At 40.4% G+C, this 23,759-nt stretch overlaps 1 protein-coding gene across 1 annotated transcript in view; it reads right to left on the reverse strand.

Annotated features, from left to right (window-relative positions):
- Positions 1-1,514: 1,514 nt before the first annotated feature.
- The window catches only part of TDRD1 (tudor domain containing 1), a 40,636-nt gene continuing 18,391 nt past the window's right edge, over positions 1,515-23,759 (reverse strand). Inside the window, exons 11-25 of the mRNA XM_066355440.1 lie at positions 23,468-23,539; positions 21,734-21,901; positions 21,508-21,615; positions 20,502-20,672; positions 17,782-18,024; positions 17,283-17,420; positions 16,629-16,739; positions 15,661-15,831; positions 13,438-13,713; positions 12,762-12,881; positions 9,372-9,488; positions 6,280-6,447; positions 5,029-5,256; positions 4,381-4,427; positions 1,515-4,302 (exon numbers count right to left, since the gene is read on the reverse strand). Of these exons, the coding sequence (XP_066211537.1) occupies positions 4,210-4,302; positions 4,381-4,427; positions 5,029-5,256; positions 6,280-6,447; positions 9,372-9,488; positions 12,762-12,881; positions 13,438-13,713; positions 15,661-15,831; positions 16,629-16,739; positions 17,283-17,420; positions 17,782-18,024; positions 20,502-20,672; positions 21,508-21,615; positions 21,734-21,901; positions 23,468-23,539 (2,231 nt within the window). The 3' untranslated portion in view covers positions 1,515-4,209. The remainder of the gene's footprint in view (positions 4,303-4,380; positions 4,428-5,028; positions 5,257-6,279; positions 6,448-9,371; positions 9,489-12,761; positions 12,882-13,437; positions 13,714-15,660; positions 15,832-16,628; positions 16,740-17,282; positions 17,421-17,781; positions 18,025-20,501; positions 20,673-21,507; positions 21,616-21,733; positions 21,902-23,467; positions 23,540-23,759) is intronic.

Raw genomic sequence — 23,759 nt, forward strand, 5'->3', positions numbered from 1 at the left:
AGCAAGAAGGTCCGATTTCAGAATATTAGTCACCTTCGTTCACAGTTTTGAGGCTTTTACATTTCTACCTGCCCCAGCAAAAGAGTTCTACCCTAAGAAAACGCACAGTGAATCTTCTTCCTCGTCAACTCCTGTTCACTGTTTAATCCACGAATAGGAATCTCTCCGCTGGCAAAATGAACCTGATTTCTCTCAATATTTACACAGCCTCTACCAAGAACAATCTATTTGTTTGTTATATGGTCTCAGCTCTAGTCTACTACCAATGACTGAACTAGGTATTATGAGTACCTGGAAGGTGTAATGGGCTATATATGGTCCTACTAAACAATAACAGCACCAACCACAATGTCAGGCACATCACTGGAGTGCCTGACATTAAATATTTGTTAAATTAATGCTAATTAAAATACGAAAGTCTTAAACCTACTCAGAATTAAGACCTGGTGGTCTGGTATGTTAGTATGTGGAAATTAATCCAAGAGACATCGTACCCTTGTCTCTATTTGTGAGACCAGTGCATGCTATAGAGTGTATTAGTTTCTTTTGGGGAACAAGGCACATAGCTGAATCACCAAGTACTACTAAACTCCATTCAATTAAAACTGCTTGATTTCAAGTTTCCAGTGCTGTATACCTTGGAATCTGACAAACTTTGACTTCAAGTTTTTATGTGTTCTTTGACTTGCTTCCCTAATTTTCCAGAGTAAAAAGGCAGGTTTTGTGACCCCATGGTTTTCACATGCACTTTCACTGTGGCTGGACCTGACCCGAGTATGAGCACTAAGCACCCAGTGCTCCTGGCAGGTGCAGGCAGGACAAGGAAGTGGCTAATGGTGGCGGGAGGAACACGAGGAATCTGGTTGCAAAGTGAGATCTTACTGGGCTGGGCAGCAGGAATTTTATATAATGGAAGCATATCAGTGTCTCAACAGCTCTTTACAGGGGTAGAAATTCCATTGAATCTAACAGATTATCAGTAAAACAACAAAAGACGTTTTTTAAGTTTCTTCTTTGAGTTGTGAAAACATATCCTTAGGTTGTCAAGGCTGATACTGAATATCACAGAAAAATTCCCAGGTAGACACTTAGGGGCTGGCAGAGAAGTCAACTGGCTCATAGTTCTGCACGTGTGAGTTTAGGAGAATTTAATACTGTGTGCTTCAAGAAAAAGATATACTCTAATTCAGATTTTTCACTTAAATTGTTAACTGTATTTGTGCTCCATAAAATAGCAAAAAGAATGGCAAATTCTATGTATAATAAAAATCTAAGTGGCTACCTATCAGGATGGGTATGGATGGCAAAGGGCTGAAAGAGAAAGTTCCTTCCCCAGTCGGAGTGGGCCACGCCCAGGACAGACTCCGCACCCAAGGATGGACTCTGTGACCAAAGGCCAAAGGAAAGCGAGCCAGGTCCCGACAGGGAGAGGCGGGGGGCCTCAGCGTGCACAGGAAAAGAGGAGACGAGACCGGAGTGACAACAAATCACAGAACATTTATTATGTGCAAGAGGCAAACGATGACAGGGAGACCGGGGCACACTTTATTATGAAAGATTCAAACATACACAAAAGTCCAAAAAATTATAAAGCTTGACTATCTATCAACTAGATTTGTCCATTAACACGAGTCACATTTTCTTTAGCACCTTTATGTAATAAAAAGTTATATAGACATAGGAAGCCTCAGCTATCCCTTCCTGATACTTCCACGAATATCGTTTGACTCTTTTATACCAGGCATATTTATTTGGAATGAAAAACTTATTGGAAAAAAAATGAAACTACCCTACCTAACAGAAGAAGAGTAAGCAAACAAAAGTGGAGGCATGAAAGGTCTTTAAAGAACATATAGACAGAAAGAAGAGGTTGTGATAAAAACACAAGGTGCTGTCCTTTCTCCTAAGCCTAGCCTTCACTGTCCCCTCTCTCCTAAGTGTTTACCTCCAAGAGACTGTTTCTGAAAGAGAAAAGTCAACTCTTGTTATGCTGTATATAAAAACTCGGTCACCATCATTCTTAATTTCTATCTAAGTACAGGCAAACCAAATATTAACTTTTAACTGAAATTAGACATTAAATCAGAGCTGCCAGTTTAAAAAAAAATCACCACCACAGTAAATTAGAGCTGTCTGTACACCTCTTCACCCATATAAAAGGCTCCAGTCTGATGCTCTCATCGCCTATCACTCCTAATAGAGCAATTTCACAATTACTAACACACAAAAACAAATTTCTCCAGAGAGGATGAAAACAAACTTAAAACACATTTTCTCTATCTCTAGGGAGAATAACTTAAAAGTACTAAATATTCAAGTTTATTCTCACTAGACTGAAGGACATATGCTTAAGTAACCATGTATGTATTTTTTTCTAATATAACTGGTAGTTTAAAGCCCTTCAGAATTGGCCTCCTCTAAAAGATACTGTAGCACTGCAGACAGGTCAGCAGCAGGGGGCAGGAGAGAGAACCCAGCTTTGAGTCATAAGATCTTTCTAGTCGTCTATCTGTGTGAATTGGGGCAGCCATTTAACCTCTCTGGGCCTCAGCCTCCTCCCCTATAAAACAGGGCCGTACTTTCTTTTCAAGAGTATTGTGAAGATGAATTATGTGACTAGATGTAAAAGTTATTTTTAAATAAGGTGCTGCCCAATTAGAATGTATTATACTGCATTCAAATATAGACAAAATGTTTGTACTCCCACAGTAGGGGAAAAGCCAGTTCAACTGCTATGCTTTAAATCAGGTGTTTGGGCTTTTTTAAAGTAATTTTGTCAATCTCTTCAGAAACAACAGGAAATACAGGTTGCACCTGAAGTGGTGTGGGTCGGCACTCTCAATTCATGGGGGGAAAGCCCATCATTAATTACGCAGATAAAAAGTAAAAGTGCACACAAGTCAATCAACTTGATGGGCACTAGGACCAGATTACAGACGTTCAAGTCACTGCACGTTCCTCATTCTATGAAAATTATCTGAAAGATGTTAAACCCAAGTCCCAAAGCAGGAGTATTAAAACAATGCATATGAAAAAAACTGAAAGTTGTAATTGCCATTGTAAGCCAGCATTTGTTAAAAATAAACCAAAACTGGCCCTGGCCGGGTAGGTCAATGGATAGCACCTCATCACTGTGCACTGAGGTCACAGGTTCGATCCCCCATCAGGGCACGTATGAGAAGCGATCACTGAGTGCACAACTAAATGGAACAATGAGTTGATGCTTCTCTCTCTCTCTCTCTCTCTCTCTCTCTCTCTCTCAAACCAATTAAAAAAACAACTTGTGAAGGAAATAAATAATAAGAGTCGAAACTGTTGCTTCTGCATTAATGACACTTACCTTAGCACTTAGCTAGACTTTCTTAGAAATAGAAACAAAACAATAGTAGCGAGGTTGTCTGAACCCAGCAGGCACCTACCTGAGGAATGTCACCTGTGGAAATCCACAGAGACCACATCCGCAGCGTGAGTTCTGCGTAAAGGTCTGAGATGATGCACTTCAACCAACAAGAGTGCATGTATTAAGTCAGTCAAAGATCCATTGCCTTTGGCTGGAATTATATCAACTCAAAGTGACAAGGACAACTCCACTTTGATCAGAAGTTCTAACTCTAACTAGTTTTGTATGGACCATAAAGTAACTTCTGGGGGCCATCTTAGAACAAAGGATCCCAGACAGTAACTGGACTAGTAGGGAACTATTGTTTCAAACTCGCCACATCATCTTTTAACCACTAGATCACTACAGCCAAAGAAGAGAGTATGTTCTGTTTTGCAATGTAATAGACTGTCAGCACAGCCCATTTCCATGCTTGGCCCCTTAGACCTCTTCACAAAAAGTGCTAACCATTGTTATAGCGATACACACAGTGGGAGCTAATCTCACATCTAGACACAAAGGATTTCAGGCTAAACTTTACCTCATAACAATTCTTACAAGTCCCCCCACATATCAACATGAGCACTCTCAAAAATCAAACAACAGTAAGGAAAAGTGGCTGCACCCTGAACACCAGCAGTGTCAAAGGAAGATGATCAAATAAAACCTAGGGGGACATAGTATAACCAGACTTCAGATCATTAAATCACAGAATAAAGTACAGCCTTACAAAGAGATGGGTTTCCCTCCATCAGCTCTACCCTGAGGACATGACAGGAGATGTCCTACAGGCGGTGACAGCAGTGGCAAAAACATGAAGTTTTACTGATTTAACTTTTTAACAAATTTTTCATTTCAATAAATGTATTTTGATTGGTTGGATTGTTTAAGAGGAAATGAAGAATCTGTTCATGTTTTTCAACCTACAGATGAAAAAACAGTATTATTTAATTTTGCAAACTGTTAGGAGGCTAATTTCATATAAAGGAAACTTGACTCACTTGCTTCTGTAATTCTGAGCAGCAGCAACTCATCCTGGTCGTCTCTTCTAAAAGCAAATGCAAAAGACAACTGGGTAACATCATACAAACAACAAAATCCTGGAGGCAGAATCCCTCAGCCCTGGGTTCGAACCACAAAGGACTTGATCAATTAACTTTGAACTTGGGCTTTCATGTTACCTGCTACTGTGTCCTGGATTTTACCAAATTACTGCCCACATCTCCAGGTTGCAGGTCTTCTGCCTATCATATATGCTACACTTTTTGGTTGAGGGCAGGCCTACCTGCCACATCATCATCTTATGAAACAACCTATGATCCGATCCTAACAGTATGAGTGCTTCTCACTTTGATCAGGATCAAAAGTAAGTTGGAAAGAACTTTGAATGCTTGACATTTCTAAAGTTCCCAGCATCAATTCCATCAGTCCTGTTGCTGAGCCCGAGCTCCGGAGAGTCTGGACAGGGGCCTCCCTCCCTCCGAGAGGTGCCTCTCAGGTGGCGACAGGACCTGGGGCCCGGCACTGGGTTCACACACGAGGAAAAGGAAGGGAACTTGGCCACAGGGGCTAAGGAAAGATCAGGTCGACTAAATTGACACTATCTATTCTTAATTACACTTGCATGTGTTATAAATCTGAAAAAATACCTTTGTTTAAAGCATTCTGCTTTTTAGATGTGATGTTTGTGGCCAGACCACACGTCACCAGCTTATCGGTGAAATTGATAGTGCCATTCTTAGAACATTTGTCAACCGTCACGATGTGGATATTCTTAATAATTCCTTTTATAGAAAGCATTACATTCTGATGCAATATGAAATTTTTTAGTAGCTCAATTACTAATTGAGAACAGCTTCCATTCAATTCTGTTAGTCCTGGGAAAAAGTTAAACATTAAAGTTAATCTTCAAGTGCTTTAAAGAAGGTAATATTTAGATAGATTATTTAAGAATAGTAAAAAAAAAAAAAAGGCTCACTAATTTTAGCTAGATTTAAGTATACTACCGCTGTTTGTTGCATTTAAACACTCAAACTTGAAAAATATTCGTTGATCTCTACAATGTGTCACGCACTAATCTATTTAGAGAGGGCCAGAGCCGACAACTGGTTACCTTCACGGACATACATATTCAAATCTGAGAAAAAAACAATAATGATTTTCCAACTCACTGAGTCAAAACCAAAGCTGCCCTGGGCCAGGTAGCTCAGTTGGTTAGAGTGTCATCTGATAAGCCAAGGTTGTAGGTTCAATTCCCAGTCAGGGCACATACAAGAATCAACTAATGAATGCATAGATAAATAGAACAACAAATTGGTATTTTTCCCTTTCTGAAAATCAATTAAAAATAAAACAAGTAAAAAAAAACCCAAAGCGGACTCTAAGGCAATCTGCAGGGACCTCCGGGTAAAGAAATCGGGAGTAAGAGTAAAAATCTACTTTAATACTTCAGTTCACTTTATACAAATTCCAAATGAAGAGCTGAATATATGCAGATAGAAGTACGTGCAGTAAGGTAGCCAATAACAGTCTCACTGAGTGTCTCTAGTCCCTAAAGACAGAGCGGGGACAGAGCAAAGACGCCCAGCCTGAGCAGTCAGGGGACCCCAGCTCACCCGGCCTTGCCACTTACTAGTTCTGCAACTGGGGGCAAAACCATCTCTGAGCCCTGACACTGAGACTAATCTGTAAAACAAAGATGGGCCAACTGAACACAGTTTTTGACAATGAAAGAATAAAATATATGTAATTTCTTGGTAAACTCTGCTTGATACTTAGAAATCTGGGCGGTTATTTGAAATACCCCATTTGATTCAGACTTAGAGCTATAAAACAAACAGAAAAAAATAACCCAAAAAGACCCAGGGGCATCCAAACTAGAAAGTGACTGAACTGTCTACCTTCGAACGAACACTGAAGGACTTGGAAGGGCAGCTCCAGGAGGCCGGCAGCGATGGGCCGCACCCGGTGAAGAGGCAGGGTCTCCACGTTGCCGTAGTCAGCATAGATGACCCTGACCTCGGCCTCGGAGGCCTCCAGGACAATGGCGCGGTACCAGAAATCGTCATCTGTAAGCAGAGTGGAAGCTCGGGTCAGGAGTTACGTTCAATGGCCCTCTCCTTCTCTTAAGCTGGTTATTCCTGATTACATTCACATCACTTAGAAATTCATACCAACATATCTGATTTCAAGCCAAAACATCCAGATTAAATATGAGTGTCACCAGTACTTTGTTCAGATCCTACTAAAAAAAACAATTACATGATGAATGAAAAAGGCATAAAATCATAAGGATACAGAACAAGAGAAGACAAGGGAAAATTGGGAGAGAGAAAGCAGACGCATGACAGAAAATGACTGAGCAGAGCTCAGCCCAAGCTGGCCACAGGGGAGCTAAGAAGCACCCCAGTTTGCAACTCCAATCCTCAGGCAACCAAGGGCCGACACTTGGTGCTTCCCATTGAAAAGTAGGAGCACAGATGGAGCTGAGAATGGGGAGTGGCTAAAGGAAGCAGTCACTTCCCATGACATCCAAACAGACTTTACCTTATAAATACTAATATACTAATTTTTAAAGTCGCTAAAGAAAATGATCAGTTTTATTGTTCAGGTTTTAGTCCGGCTCAGAATTTATCCCCTTTTCCAGGCAACGGTTCCTACTCCTTCTCCAGAGAGGAAGAGCCTGACTGACTACGGACTGAGGCCCTTGAGCCCAGGCCAAGAGCATATTCTGACAAGCTACATACTCCAGGCAGGTGACAAGATTCCCAAGTAAAAGCTCTTCAAGATGCCAACGTCAGGATCCCCGGTGGAACTGCTCAGCGAGATGACCCTGCACTGAAGGCCACCAGGGAGCAAGCTCTGGCCGTGCTCAAAGGAACTTCCCATTCACTTCTCAGTGCCTCGTCTTCAGTAAGTGAACAGCAAGACTCACAAGTATTGGAGGAAAGTCCCTAACATGAAAGACCAGTCGAAGCTAACAAACAGGCACTCAAGGAAACAGAAAGAAAGGAAGGAGGAAGAAGAACATGAAATTTAAAAGAGCGATGTTAACATTCTTAGAGAAATGGCCTTCTAACTTTGAAACCACACCAAGACAGTATCAAAAACACACACTTGAGATAACAAAAAAAAAACTACTGAAACAAAAAATGGGGTATCAAAAATGAAACCGTTGGAAGATAAAATCGAGGAAATCTCTTGCAAATCATTAAAATAAAAAGAGATGAGACAGAAAAGAGCAAATATGGCAGAAGAGTTCATGCACAACTTAAAATATTAATACTTGGAGTTCCTAAAAGAACAGAGTGAAAGAAGGAAATAAAAGATAATCAGGGAAACTTCTCAAAATTGAAGCTCATGAAATTCTAGACTTAAGGGCCCATCTACTGAACGCCCCACACAATGGTGAAAAGAAAAGCAATATAAAATCACATCATAAAACTCAAAACACGGGATGAAAGGATGATAAAAGATCCAAAATGAAATAACACGTGTACAAAATTTGAAGAATCTGAATGACATTTATCCCTTGACCAGCAACACCAACAGCTAAAAGCCAATCAAAGCAATGCCTTTGAAATTTTAAGGGAAAGATCATTTCCAACCTAGAAGTCTATATCCCAGCATGACCCACTAACTATTAGGGTAAAATACTTTTTCAAACATGGGAGAAAACAGAAAATTCATCGTACATGTACCTTTTCTCAGCTTCTAGAGAATGGGATATCCCCAAATATTAGAGTAAATCAAAAGTAAGAGACCCAGAAAACGTGGCGAGACAAGGGAGGGGGAAATCCAGCTAACAAGGTGGAGTGGGGGAGAGAAATCCAAGAAACAAAGGTGGGCGGTGTTGCAACAGCCCCTAGCATGACGGTGAAGGAGATTCAGGATGAGAGCTCAGGTCTAGAGCGCGAGCCGTCCAACGGGAGCAGGTCAGAAGGCTGAAGATGCCTCCAATATGATACAAGCTGACAAAGGTACATGAATTGTTCATGGAATTTACACTAAGGCAGAGAACTGGAGATAAGTAGTGGAAGTATACAAAACACTAGTAACAACAAGAGAGTGGAAAAGAGAAATGTAATTATAGCACACGATAGTGTTTACACAATTCTAATTAAGTAACATAGAATTTTTAACCTAATCAAAAGTGATATCTTGCTATTGGGAAGAAAAAGAAGAAAAGTGTAGAGCTAGTTATAGTGAAGAAAAATAGAACTAAGCTTAATACATTAAAAAACTTTTATTCAATTGGGGTGACAAGCATAATACATTTTAAAATCGAAAATCTAAATTTAAAAATGAACATTAGTTGGGCAAAAGACCAAAAGCAGGGGATAATACCAGCCTGCTCACCAACTTTTGGCACATATGGACATTTCTTTAAGATGCCCAGAGAGCACTAAGCCCCCAGAACATACAAAACTATTTATGTCCTTTGGCACCAGAATTCTTGGGGGTGGGGGTAAGGGAGTTTCACGTTTGACTCCAGAATTCTATTCCTGAAGATTTAGCCTAAAATATTTACATCACCAAATTTCTGCCCCCAAATATTCACTATACATGTTATTTATATTAACAAAAGAAATCTGTTAACATCAAATATTAACAGTATACCCAGTTCAATGAGTCTGACTGCCTGAATCACGCTTTTAGTACATTCACAGAATTCTATAAATTATTTGCAGTCCCTCCATAAGTAAATATAACATCATTGATTCATTAGGTAGAGCACTGTATCCAGAGCTAGTTATCTAGAAGTTCTGACAGACTTGTAAATTTCTACCTAGACTCCTGCCTAAAATATTCTTTGGTTATGGAACAGAAAAGCTGAACGACCCCAATATACGAATTAAACCCATATCCTTGTCTTTAATTTCTCTATCTAACCAAATGTAATAGACATCTGAAATAACATGACCCATATAATCTCATGTAAAACAGACAGAAAAATACTTTCCCTTTACTGATTTATTAAAAAGAACATTACCTGTGTACTGGGCACAGCATGCATCTCCCACTGTTGGTCTATAAGCCAACTGACTCTTCTGAGCACTGCAGTGTTCTAACAATTCAGCCGCCAACACACCCAGTTTTTCCTGATATTCTAAAATATATACAAACAGTATTATGTGAAGAAATTTTCAATGCTACTATCTAAATATAGTATACAAAAGAATGTCAAACCTAATCACTCCAAAAAATACCCCTCTGTATTAAAATATATCTACATTTTTTTTTATTTTTTTTTTACTATTTTTTTTAAAGATTTTATTTCATTGGCTTTAGAGAGAGGAGAGAGAGAAAGAGGAGGGGAGGAGCGGGAAGCATCAACTCCTAGTCGCTTCTCATACGTGCCATGACCGGGGCAAGCCCAGGGTTTCAAACTGGCGACCTCGATTCCAAGTTGACACTATCCACTGTGCCACCACAGGTCCACTTTGTTTTTGTTTTTGTTTTTTAAACTGCCATGCTTTTAGAGGATGGAGCAGCAGAAAGGAGCAATCTGAGGACCCAGGGCCTTCCCATGTAGACTGCATACCCTAATTTCAAAGATGCTGTCCCTTCTACAATACCAGGCACACTGGGGGCCAGGAGCCCTGTAAAGATATCAGAACTCGGGCCCTGGCCGGTTGGCTCAGCGGTAGAGCGTCGGCCTAGCGTGCGGAGGACCCGGGTTCGATTCCCGGCCAGGGCACACAGGAGAAGCGCCCATTTGCTTCTCCACCCCTCCGCCGCACCTTCCTCTCTGTCTCTCTCTTCCCCTCCCGCAGCCAAGGCTCCATTGGAGCAAAGATGGCCCGGGCGCTGGGGATGGCTCTGTGGCCTCTGCCCCAGGCGCAAGAGTGGCTCTGGTCGCAATATGGCGACGCCCAGGATGGGCAGAGCATCGCCCCCTGGTGGGCAGAGCGTCGCCCCATGGTGGGCGTGCCGGGTGGATCCCGGTCGGGCGCATGCGGGAGTCTGTCTGACTGTCTCTCCCCGTTTCCAGCTTCAGAAAAATGAAAAAAAAAAAAAAGATATCAGAACTCCCTGCTGGGAGCCAGCAGAATAAAGGATAACGGGAGCTTGTATATCTACATTTTAAAAATAAAGCCACTATTTGTTATCTTGTTTCAAAGGGACACAGCACTGGGAGGGGCAAGAAGGAAGCCAATTTCTTGACTGAGGTTATTATACTAGTGTGTTCCTCCATGAACACATATTAAGCTGTATTTTTACAATTGTTTAGGGTACTTTTCAGTGACTGTGTTATACAGGCATAACTCGTTTTATTGAGCTTCAGATATTGCCTTTTTAAAACATATTTTATTTATTGATTTTAGAGAGAGAAGAGAGAGGGGAAGAGAGACTCATCAACTCATAGTAGTTGCTTCTCTTATGTGACTTGATCAGGCAAGCCCAGAGTTTTGTACCAGTGACCACAGCATTCCAGATCAATGATCTATCCACTGCGCCACCACAGGTCAGGTCAGATATTGCATTTTTTAGAAACTGAATAAAACCCTCCAACAGCAAAAAGATGACAACTCGCTGAAGGCTCAGATGATGGTTGGCAATTTTTAGCAATAAAGTATTTTTCAATTAAGATATGTACACTGGCCCTGGCCGGTTGACTCAGTGGTAGAGCGTTGGCCTGGCATGCAGAAGTAGCGGGTTTGATTCCCGGCCAGGGCACACAGGAGAAGTGCCCATCTGCTTCTCCACCCCTCCCCCTCTCCTTCCTCTCTGTCTCTCTCTTCCCCTCCCACAGCAGAGGCTCCATTGGAGCAAAGATGGCCCGGGCGCTGGGGATGGCTCCTTGGCCTCTGCCCCAGGCGCTAGAGTGGCTCTGGTCGCAACAGAGCGACGCCCCAGAGGGGCAGAGCATCGCCCCCTGGTGGGCAAAGCATCGCCCCCTGGTGGGCGTGCCAGGTGGATCTCGGTCGGGTGCATGTGGGAGACTGTCTCTCCCCGTTTCTAGCTTCAGAAAAATTAAAAAACAAAACAAAAAGATGTGTACACTGTCTTTTTATAAATAATGCTATTACATATTACACTCTTAATATGACTATACAGTATAGTGTAAACATTTTTATATGCATTGGGAAACAAAAATTTGTGACTTGCTTTAGTGCGGTATTTGTTTTATTGTGGTAGTCTGAAACTGAACTGCATTATCTCTGAGGCACGCGTGTAGTTAACGGAAGGAATCCTTCCAATGCACATACCATATGTTGTCATCAGGACTGAACAGTTCTAAACCCTTGACGTCTACTATACAGACTAAACATGGGTGTTTGTAATACTGGAGATAAATTTAAGAACAGTTACTGGTATTACCACAATTTTAGGTTTGACAATGTGAAACAAAGGTTTATTTTTTCAGCCTTAATGTATCTGCAAATTATTTAACAGCCACCACCCAACTTGTATTAACTCACCTTCTACACTACAGTAATCAACTCAAATAAGAATAAAGAGAAGACTTGATTGTAAACTTCCATGAAACAAAAAAGAAAACTTAAAAATACTTCTATATTACTTTTTTTTTGTTGTTGTATTTTTGTATTTTTCCAAAGCTGGAAAGGGGGAGGCAGTCAGACAGACTCCCGCATGCGCCCGACTGGGATCCACCCGGCATGCCCACCAGGAGGCAATGCTCTGCCCATCTGGGGCGTTACTCTGCTGCAACCACAGACATTCCAGCGCCTGAGGCAGAGGCCATGGGGCCATCCTCAGTGCCCGGACCAACTTTGCTCCAATGGCGCCTTGGCTGCGGGAGGGGAAGAGAGAGACAGAGAGGAAGGAGAGGGGGAGGGGTGGAGAAGCAGATGGGCGCTTCTCCTGTGCGCCCTGGCCGGGAATCAAACCCGGGACTCCCACATGCCAGGCCGACGCTCTACCACTGAGCCAACCGGCCAGGGCCTATACTACCTTTCTTAATGATGAGGTCCAGTGTAAAACTTTTCCCTAAATTTCTCAAGGTACAGTAACACTATGGTTAGACAAATTACAAAGTACTACTTCAATATAAAAAAGTTTGGTTCAAATTCTCTTAAATGGCTGTAGATGGTTAACTTAGTAAATACAAATTCAATATGGACAGAGTACATTTTTAAACAAGAAGTTATACAGCAGTTAAGGATATTGTTTTGTTATAAAAAGCTGTAGATTATCAAGATTAGGTCAACTCAGTGCTGAATTCAGGGCATTCTATTCATATTCATACATGTTTTGATAAGTAAATTTGTCTAAAGTGTGACTAAGATCGATTCCTCCTTAAAATCTTGAGTGAGACACAATCGTTATTACCCTCTTCCTAATCGATTCAGATAAGTACTTTCATCTTACAGTTAAAAAGATTAACATAAATAGGCCTCAAATGTTCATGTCTTACCCGGCATCTCATTTGGTAGAGCATAAAATAAGTTTGGGTTTCTGATTTCTAATATGCTGGCTTGTATGGTTTTATTAACTGGCAATTCTATCGTCCTCCACTGCTTTGCGGCAGAGATAGCTGAAAACAGACCAAACACAAGTCTCTATGAAATACAACAGATACAACTTGGCATTCTTTCCTCGTAATATATTTATTCGCTCATTTTTTTCCTATCAACTGGCTGATTAGCAGTATTCCCCAAATGAAAATCTCTATTTTTACAAAACAATCTATTCAATTTTGAGGGATTCTGTGGGCGCTATCAGCAAGTCCAATCTGGAATGAGAATCCTTGAGCTACTGCACTCCTGTGGTGCTTGGCTTCTGCAATATGTTCCCACTTCTGTGGTCTGTTTAATTCCTAAAATGCATTCAGATGCTAAGGGATACACAACTTTACGGGGCAAGTTTACCTGAAAAGTAACTACATTAGAAAGGAGTACAGTGTTTAATAAAACCTTATGTTTCAATAAATCAATATGAAATTAACTTTAATAGCCTGTTATTAATCTGTTTCCACAAAGTATATTTCTACAGGAAAATTGTGTCATCCAAGATAGAAATATTTTCATAGCCGATAAAACCAAAAAGTTAACATAAACTAGAATAACAAATAAATGGCTTAAAAATGTTACCCTGAAGCTTAGGGGTGTCGAGCTGAAGGTCATGTTTCTTGACAGGGCTGTACCCAGCCCATTCTCTCTGTGGCGAACTAGCTTTTAAAACCAGATTCTCCTCAATCAGAACATCACTTATTATTCTGGGGTAACAAGTGGAAAGGTTGGTGAGTTCAATGCCCACCCCGTTTTCAGTGATCTCAGCCACTCGGGCGTGGAGCTTTACCCCTGTGACGCACATCTGAAATCTCGCTGTGACTTCCTTCGTCCAGTGTCTGTTTCTGGGCTGTATATCTGGCAAACAAGAACAGCGTTACAAAAAAGTCTGTGCCCAAGCTGTATTTTTGCTTCAGTACCCAGGGTTGGGCCCTCTCTGAGGTATGCACCCCCCCCTACGCCTGAGTTACCAACAATGCACCTGCAAACACACTGCTCAGGATCTCTCCCTACTTTCCCCACTAATGTATTTTCACCAGGCATCTTCCCAAGAGGCAGAAATAGAATTAGTATTTCTTTTATAAGCCACCTTTGTGTTCTGTTACATACACAATGATGAGTGATCAATCGTGCTGGTAAAAGAGGTCAACCAGACAATTTCACCTTGTGGGCAGTCTTCTAGCGATAAGTTTAAAATGCCATTCTAAATTACTTAGTCAAAAATTACTTTTCTTGGATAATTGTGGCTTATCCCCAAATTCATAACAGTGATTCTCAAACATGAGTGTGCATCTGAATTAGCTAAAGGTCTTGTTAAAACAGATTTTGGGGCCCCACTTGAGAGCTTCCAATTGAGGAGCAGGTCTTGGATGGGGAGTGAGAATCTGCATTTCTAACAAGTTCTATGTTGCCACTGCTGGTCTTGGGGGCCACATACTAAGAAGCACTGGCATAAAACAGGGTAATTAGAACCAATAATCTAAAACACACTGAGTGCCGAATAAGAAGAAAGAAAACAGATAAGCAAAGGAACAAACAAAAGCATCTCTGCCTCCAGACACGAATGCTGTTAATATTTTTGATCCTAATCTTCCACGATTCTTATAAGAAATATACACATACACATATATGCTATTTATTTTATAAAGAAATTTCTGTAATAATATCAGGCACTGGCAAGCGCCTTTTATATTTTTATCTCTTATTCTTAGTGACTCTTTGAGGAAGGCACTGTTACGTTGCAGATGCAGAAATGAAAGCGCAGAGTTAAAATACTCTGCCTGCGGTCACACAGCTAGTAGGATTGGGAAGCAGGGTTGGGGGCAAGCCTGTTCTCTCAATCAAATCACAATGCTGTCCACGTCTCCTTAATAACTTGCTTTCTTCACTTAAATCAGGAACAATTCTTCATATCCATGATACATACTTAACAGTGTTTCAATGACTATGTGATAACAACAAACAGTTAAACCAGAGGTAGTCAACCTTTTTATACCTACCGCCCACTTTTGTATCTCTGTTAGTTGTAAAATTTTCTAACTGCCCACCGGTTCCACAGTAATGCTGATTTATAAAGTAGAGAACTTTACTTTATAAAATTTATAAAGCAGTTACAGCAAGTTAAAGTATATAATAATAATTACTTACCAAGTACTTTATGTCGGATTTTTGCTGTTTGGCAGAATCAATCTTTATAAAACAACTTACTATAGTTAAATCTATCTTTTTATTTATACTTTGGTTGCTCCGCTACCGCCCACCATGAAAGCTGGTACGCCCACTAGTGGGCGGTAGGGACCAGGTTGACTAAACAAAACTGAGTTAAACAAAACTGAGTGCCAGGCCCTGTTCTAAACATTCATTTAACCCTCACAACAACCCTATGAAATAGGTTCGACCACTGTCTGTTACATGTGCATGGGGCACCAATACATCAATCATCTCCTATTGATTATTTAGGTTGACTTGCTAATATTAACAGTAGTGTAATAAGTTTTTTGTAGGTGAACTTTGTGAAAGTCCAAGATTATTTCTTTGGGATAAATTATCAGAAGCAAAACGCCTTCATGAGAAGACATCTGTTTTATTCTCATCATAAGTACAGAAGAGCTGCTGCCTCCCAACTCTGAAATCAACAGACAATCTGGCTAGTATCTTTAAAAATACATTTTGAAATTGTATTCTATAGTATAAAGCAAGATATAACTTACACAAAATATAAAAATGATAGACATTAAGAGTTAGAACTTTATGTACTCAAAATATTAGAAGACGGTAGAGAAAATTTCTTCTTCTGCATCGTACCTACTAACCAACACTGAATCGCTTGAAATGGAAGTTTTAACAATTCTGGTGTGATCATTCGGAGTTCATCTACAGTAACTTCTTCAGTGTTTCCATAATCCACAAAATGTACTTTAACATTTCCATTTGGTACAATTTCCTTGACTAAAGCACGATACCAATTGCCATCACCTAGATTTAATATAAAGATTATAACATGGAATATTTCCCTTATAGTATCACTGGAAATTTCATCTTGAAAAATATTTGTCTAGTAGCTAATACATGTGCTTTCACTGATGATGCCTTTAGTTTTTCATTCAGAAGTCCCAAGGAAAAACATTAAATTTTTAGACTACCTCCAAAATTTTTACAGCACCACACTCTTCCATCTACTGTAAGTGAAAGATTTCATTCATCACCTACCCTTACATAAACAGAATGTGAAGTAAGACAGTAAACTTGAACAGGTTTGTCAGTCTGGAAGATTTAGAATACTCTCACCACTACTGACAGACTGCTTTGTTACTTGGTAAAATAATGTACAAAATAAATAGTAGAAAGAGTGTCGCAATGAAATTAAGGTGTCTCATTAAGTTTATCCTCTAAATATGCACATGGTGACCAGAAGAAACAATAAATCTATAGTAAACAGGTCTTCCATTATCTGACTTTTAAAAATATTATCTGGAAATTCAGGTAAGAAAAGCATGTAACAAAGATTAACAAAGTTAAGGTATGAAAGTATCACAGGTTCTGTGTTACAAAGAGAGGAGAATAAAAATCATCACTGAACCTCAAGTGTGAAAAATAGTTGCTTAAAACATCAGGAAGAAAATACACATTCAAAATAAGGGCTGAGGAAACCTATGTAATTTTATTAACCATGTCATTACCAATAAATTCAATAAAATTTAAATATAAAAATATTAGGGTTGAATGTGAAGAAACAACTAGTTCTGGTAAAGACTGCACCAACTTCAACTTACCTGCAAAAAAAGCACAACAAGGTTTCCCTACTTCTGCCTTAAAGTCATTAGCCAACTTCTGCTGACCAAGTTCCGCTAGTGACTTGTTCAGATCATGGAGTTTCGTTAAAGCTGAAAACACAATAGGCACACAGCATTTAATATTTTTAAAAAAAAACACAGAATACAAATTTTTCTTTAATCTGTAAAATATGTTCATCATAAAATCTCAGGTATATCCTCAAACAACTATTAAGTATACCAAATGCTTTTCCCTTCCCCTTGTTAAAAATAAAGTGTTTTGACTCCGTGATAATTTAGGCTGCACTCTTATTTGGGCATTTATTTATATGTACGTTGCATTTCAATGAAATCAACAATTAAATTTAATTTTCAAAACTGAATCTGGCAGACATTCTGTAAAATCTAAACTGGTTTAAATATAAGGAGAGAAATAGAAATACATGCATATATATGGATGAAAAAAAAATAAGGTTGAAAATAGAAATAAGGGCTTAAAATGGAATAAAAGGCAACTGAGTCCAACCAAGTCTTTCTTGGAAGTACAAATAGCCATTTGGTCCTTCTTGGAAAGAAAGTATCTTTTTCACTCAGTAAACTCATCTTGAATTATGATCTCCACCAATGTATTTGTAAATGAAAGAGTCAACTTACCGTCCTCTTTATGCACTTGACAATAAAATTCTCCAGGACTATATATCACACAGACCACAACATCTACTACTTGGTCAACAGCAAGTCTGACCCATGTCCATGCCAATAGATTTAGTTTTTCTTCTAAAACCAAGGGAACTGTGAAAATACATGAGCATGTTGTAAAAACAAATGGCCTGAGAAACCTGCTCTGGAAGAAAATCGGGATTCTTAATGATTTTCTTAGTAAATTTACAAGAAAGTTTATCAGTATTACTTGGTGAATTTCAAATTTCAAATTCATTCATATTCCCTACTGATCTTCAACTGCCAGTGACCCACAAAACTTGAAACAAATTTTCAGTTCCTAAACACACTCTTAAATGTAGTTAGATGAATGCCTGATTTAAAAAAGACGACAGGTACTCAACATAATTCTTTTTGAAAGTATAAGAACCCACACATTCATGAAACCATCTGAACTCCAGCATGTGCACTGTCTGATTGACATTTTACTCACCACTGGCTTCTTTCACTGCCCTGGGTTTATCCGTCACTAGGTCCTGTCCCCTGACGGTAAAGCCTGCATCGACGAGAACTTGAGTCACACTGATGTTGGGTGTCACAGATTTATCTATGAGCTCCACCAGGGAACCGTTTTCCAACTTGTCCACCACCTTCACTGTGATCATTTTGTTCTGCACAAATTTTTTCATCAGACAAATAGCTTCTGGAGTCCAAATTCCTAAGGGTGGCTTTACTCCTAACAAAAAAAAATTTTAAAGGATGTTAATATATTTCTTCCAGCAAGCATTTCGAAATTCAGCTTCTAATTTCCACAAAGGTAAATAAATATTAAATAATTATGACAAATACTGGAACCAAAAAGTTTCACTTGAGCAGAGGATTTTCTACACGTAAAAATAAAGGCAAATTTACAAAGAGCCTGTATCAAGTTTCTATACTTATATGTTAAAAAACAAACATAATTTCATTGATATGAAATGTCCAGAAAAGCAAATCTATAAAGACAGAAAGGAGATTACCGGTTGGTTACCTTGGGAACAAGAATTAACGATAGGCCCTGGCCAGTTGGCTCAGTGGTACAGCGTCGGCCTGGTGTGCAGAAGTCCCGGGTTCGATTCCCGGCCAGGGCACACAGGAGAAGCGCCCATCTGCTTCTCCACCCCTCCCCCTCGCCTTCCTCTCAGTCTCTCTCTTCCCCTCCCGCAGCCAAGGCTCCATTGGAGCAAAGATGGCTCAGGCGCTGGGGATGGCTCCTTGGCCTCTGCCCCAGGTGCTGGAGTGGCTCTGGTCACGGCAGAGCAACACCCCGGAGGGGCAGAGCATCGCCCCCTGGTGGGCAAAGCGTCACCCCCTGGTGGGCGTGCCGGGTGGATCCCGGTCAGGCGCATGCGGAAGTCTGTCTGACTGTCTCTCCCCGTTTCTAGCTTCAGAAAACTACAAAAAAAAAAAAAAAAGAATTAACGATAAATGGGTCTCATTCAGGTGATGGAAATGTTTTGAAACTGGGTTATGGTGATAACTGTACAACTTGGTAAATTTACTAAAAATTAAATTGTACACCTAAGACAGTGAATTATGTAGTATATGTAAATTATGCCTCAACAACGTTGTTAAGAGAATCATAAACAAAGCAGAGAACGACCCAGGAAGAAACACGGGTCCCTATATTAGTATATGAGACACTTGCAGCACTTACTGAAAGGGCACTCACAAATCAGCAACCCCAAGGTTATGCTTAGCTCATAAAGCGTAAGAGCCGAGTTATCTACATAAAAACATTTGGCCTCACTGGTAATGAAGCAAACTAAAATGATTTCATATTTAGCATATCCAAATTGGCCAAGATGAAATAATACAGAAATATCTATTTGGTGCACCCATGTGTGAAGGAACTGACTACCTCCCACATTTCTGGTACATGTGTCTAATAGTTCAACCCCTTCCGGAGAACAATCACAAACATTAAAACAAGTATACCCACTGACATCTCCCTTCCTCCTGAGGATGTATGTATTTTGCAATATACTTGTATCTTGCAACCTATCTTAAGTAAACTATCTTGAATAGGTTGTAAAATGTAGTTAAAAGAATACTGATAACAGCAAAAGCTTGGAACTATCATTCATATAATTGGTTACCACAATAGTTAAATTTGGGTACATTTAAACCAAGGTTGTAGAAGCCAATTATTAACATGGAAAGCAGGCCCTGCTGTGAGTGGGACAAGTACATATATAGCTATTGCTAAGCACATACTCGAAATGTTTCTATTGCTTTTACAGGCGAGTTTCCCTCGACTTCATGCAGTTAATAGGCTTCTATGATATTACCGCAATAATAATGCAGCCTGACCAGGTGGTGGCGCAGTGGATAGACCGTCAGACTGGGATGCAGAAGACCCAGGTTCGAAACCCCGAGGTCACCAGCTTGAACATGGGCTCATCTGGTTTGAGCAAAACTCACCAGCTTGGACCCAAGGTCTCTGGCTAGGGGTAACTCGGTCTGCTGTAGCCCCACAGTCAAGGCACATATGAGAAAGTAATCAATGAACAACTAAGGTGTCACAATGAAAAACTAATGATTGATGCTTCTCATCTCTCTCCATTCCTGTCTGGCCCTATCTATCCTTCTCTCTGACTCTCTCTCTGTCTCTGTAAAACAAAAACAAACCAATATATAGATATTAATAATGCAGGCTCTATAACAGGGGTCGGGAACCTATGGCTCATAAGCCAGATGTGGCTCTTTTGATGGCTGCATCTGGCTCACAGACAAATCATTAAGAAAAAAATAATAACGTTAAAAATATAAAACATTCTCATGTATTACAATCCATTCATTTCCTACCGCTCATGTTCATGGTTGCAGGTGGTCCGCCAGGACAACACTAAATTTTTATTGGATAATGCATAACGTACACGGGTCATTGTATGGCTCTCATGGAATTATATTTTAAAATATGTGGCGTTCACGGCTCTCTCAGCCAAAAAGTTTCCCGACCCCTGCTCTATAAACAGCAAAAGAACACTCAATTTCTCAACCACGGAGACATTAAATTTGGTTTTATTAGGTAGTGTTTCCTAAATGTCCTATTAAGGATTATTTTGGCACTAAACATATTCCTTTATCTTATCAGTAGTTTAATTTCAACCCTAATACTCCTTCCTGAGGTTTTAGTAGTTGAAGAATATGGGGACCATAAAAATTTCCTACCTGCCAGCACACACTTTATTGCTTGCATTGGCAATTCCAACAACTTCGGAGTTATGGGACACAGTCTTTTCAAGCTAAGGATTTCGAAGTTTCCGTAATCTATGTATCCGACAAAAACAGAGTCCTCAGAAGCGTATGCCAGAACGGAGGTGCGGTACCACTGGCCATCCTCTGAAAGACGGAGACTTGGTCTCAAACGACTACCGGTGAAGATGAGCACCAAAGCATTTCCTCCCAAATTCAGAAATGGCTATTTGTAAATTTTAATAACAAGCTTTACTGAACAATGAATGCTCATTCAGCATCGCTACTTTTGCTTACAGAAGCCTTCAAGTCCGACTACATCCCCTTTATTCTTACCAGACCAGTCTACTTATGCCACACGCTATCATTATTGGTTTCCACGCCTTATCTCCCCAGGGGCCAGCTCAGCAGGACAAAGAATGTGTTTTGGACACGTGAGTCCACAAGGTCCTGATCAATCCATGGACATGTGCTAAGGCACAGAGCAGGCTGATTTTACAATACTCGCAGCGTGTGTCAACCAGATGCCACCAGCTGAGCGGTCATTATCCTGGAGGCCTCCTTGGACCTCCCTCTCTAGAAGGCCACTGGACCTCCCTTCAGCCGAGAACACAAAGCCCAGCGATCTCGACGTGCTCTATAGAGGCTGTGCCTGACACCTCTGTGCCTCCAGCCCTCTCGCTACTCCAAAGAAAACCAGGGAAGATGCGACATGGAGGTTCCGCATTTGCATTTGGATGTAAACAGAACAGCCCGCCAGTCTCCACACACTGCAGGGCTGATCAACAGTCAACACCGCCTTTACCCACCCCACCCCACACCCACGGCCACACACTTCGATTTAGTTTAACTGGACATATTTAAAAACATAATTGGTGCACTTAACACTCAAGTTTCAAACAGCCATCCAGTACAAACTGAAGATTCTATCACACCTGTAGTTACTTAATTATAAATAAAAATTCAGCAATTCTTTCCTTACGTGAGAACTGAGCACAGCAGATGTCACCAATGGCCGGATAAAAATTAGAGCGTGGAGACACCTGGACACAGTACTTGCTAAGGGAGGCCTGGAGTTCGGCGAGCTTATCTGTAGATATAGATCACATCTTAAAAGAAACATAAATCTACACATTATCTTCATTTCTACATGTTCAATCTCTTGAAGTATGTGATCTTGAGAGCGCAAATCGAGAAAAGGTACTTACGTCCACTTTGTAGTTTTTGACAAAAGAAGTCTTCTGGAGTCTGAATGTGGGACACCACACCAAAAAACTCATCACCTACATTCAAAGTTAACACTTTGGGGATTAAATCTCTTCTGTCTACAACAATTTTGCCTTCCATTGCCATTTTCCCAGTATCTTCAGGTTCACCTTATCCGGAAACAGAAAAATAAGTTTGGTTTCATTAACCCAAATTTTCAGTTTTTCAGGCCCAACCATGCTTGAGGCCTTACCATGTGCTTTCCTCCCCAAAGTCCTCCGCTCCCCAGGACTCGACCAATTCCTGCTCAGTGGAGTCTCTCTGAAAAGGCTCAGGGCTGCACCTATTCACACATTTTATAACCTTTTCTCTAGTCAGTACTGCACACATCCACAGGGCAGTAGTAAAGCAGGTATTTGTGTGTCAGGAATAGCATATTGGCAGCAGTGTAAGAATCCAGACAGGACCCAAAAAGATCAAATCTGCTCTATGACCTGTGGTGGCGCAGTGGATAAAGCATCGACCTGGAAATGCTGAGGTCGCTGGTTCAAAACCCTGGGCTTGCCTGGTCAAGGCATATAAGGGAGTTGATGCTTCCAGCTCCTCCCCCGTCTCTCTCTCCTCTCTCTTTCTGTCTCTCTCTCTCCTTCTCTCTTTCCTCTCTAAAATAAATAAATTAAATAAAAATTAAAAAAAAAAATCTGCTCTATGATGGTGGTCCGACAAGATTATAATGAAGTTGGAAAAGTCCTATCACATGGTGACGGGGTAATATCTCAGCACAATGCACCGCTCCTGAGTGTGTGGTGATGCTGCCGGAAACAAGCCCACGGAGTGGCAGCAACAGCGCGCAGTTACAGCAGCGGGCTCCTCCTCCTACGGTGGGGTAAGTACACCGTATGTCTGCACAATGGTCAGGTCACCTAGCAGCACATTTCTCAGAACATATCCCCATTGCTAAGAGCACATGACAGTACTGGGAACAGAGCAAAGTAAAGGAGAAAGCAGACTACAAGAAACAATACCTAAGACCAGGCCGTGGTCTTAGGTATTGCTCATAGCAAATGCTCATAGCAAAAATTCTTGGTTCTCATTAGACTAAATGAAAAGTACACACACACAAATAAAAAGTAAAAACTGAAAAAGAAACACCATTCTACTAGAACAGAATGTTATAGCCCCGTTTATTATTGCTGGAGCACCCAAATAACAAAGAGAAAGAAATTAAACTAAGAAAACGATAGCTAAAAATCCCTCAACCCAGAGAGTTACAATGTTTATAATATTTTATAATCGCTGGTAATTATCATGTCAAGAATTAATCTGAAAGACAGGGAAGAAAGCTAAACAGGGAAGACTGAGATTAGAAATTACATATTACTAAAAAAAAAAGCATCCTCTATAGCAGGGGTCTCAAACTCGCGGCCCGTGGGTCACATGCGGCCCACCGAACAATTTTGTACTGATTTTTTTTTGTTTTCAACTGCAGTGAGAAAAGTGTTGCGTAAAGTTGCCTTTTGTAGACCTAGTGCGGCCCGCCGAACGGCTGTGATCTTGCTCTGCGGCCCACATGCTGAGTTGAGTTTGAGACCCCTGCTCTATAGTGTGTAAAATTTATAGAGTAATTAGCATTTCCATTAATCTGACACCATGACTGTGCTTTTTCTGTTTAGTAGAGGAAATATTCTTCAATAACTGAAGTCACCATACTGTCCACTGTTAACATGTATACTCACTTTGAGCTGCACTTTTTCCCTCAGGTCTCAAGCCATATCCCATTTCTACAAGCATCTGGTCTAAGACCTTTCCTAAAAACGATAAAAAAAACAGACCTACATTCAGATATATACCAAATATTAAGGAAAAGCATAAATACAAAACAAATGAGTCTTAATTACATGATTTAGAGATTATAGCTATAAATATACTGACAAATTTACTAGTTCATTATCTATGTGCAAAATATGTTTTAGTAATGCTCAGTTTTTTTGTGTGGTTTTTTTTGTATATTTCCGAAGCTGGAAACGG

Source organism: Saccopteryx leptura, chromosome 13 (assembly GCF_036850995.1).
Source record: "Saccopteryx leptura isolate mSacLep1 chromosome 13, mSacLep1_pri_phased_curated, whole genome shotgun sequence".
NCBI lineage: Eukaryota > Metazoa > Chordata > Mammalia > Chiroptera > Emballonuridae > Saccopteryx > Saccopteryx leptura.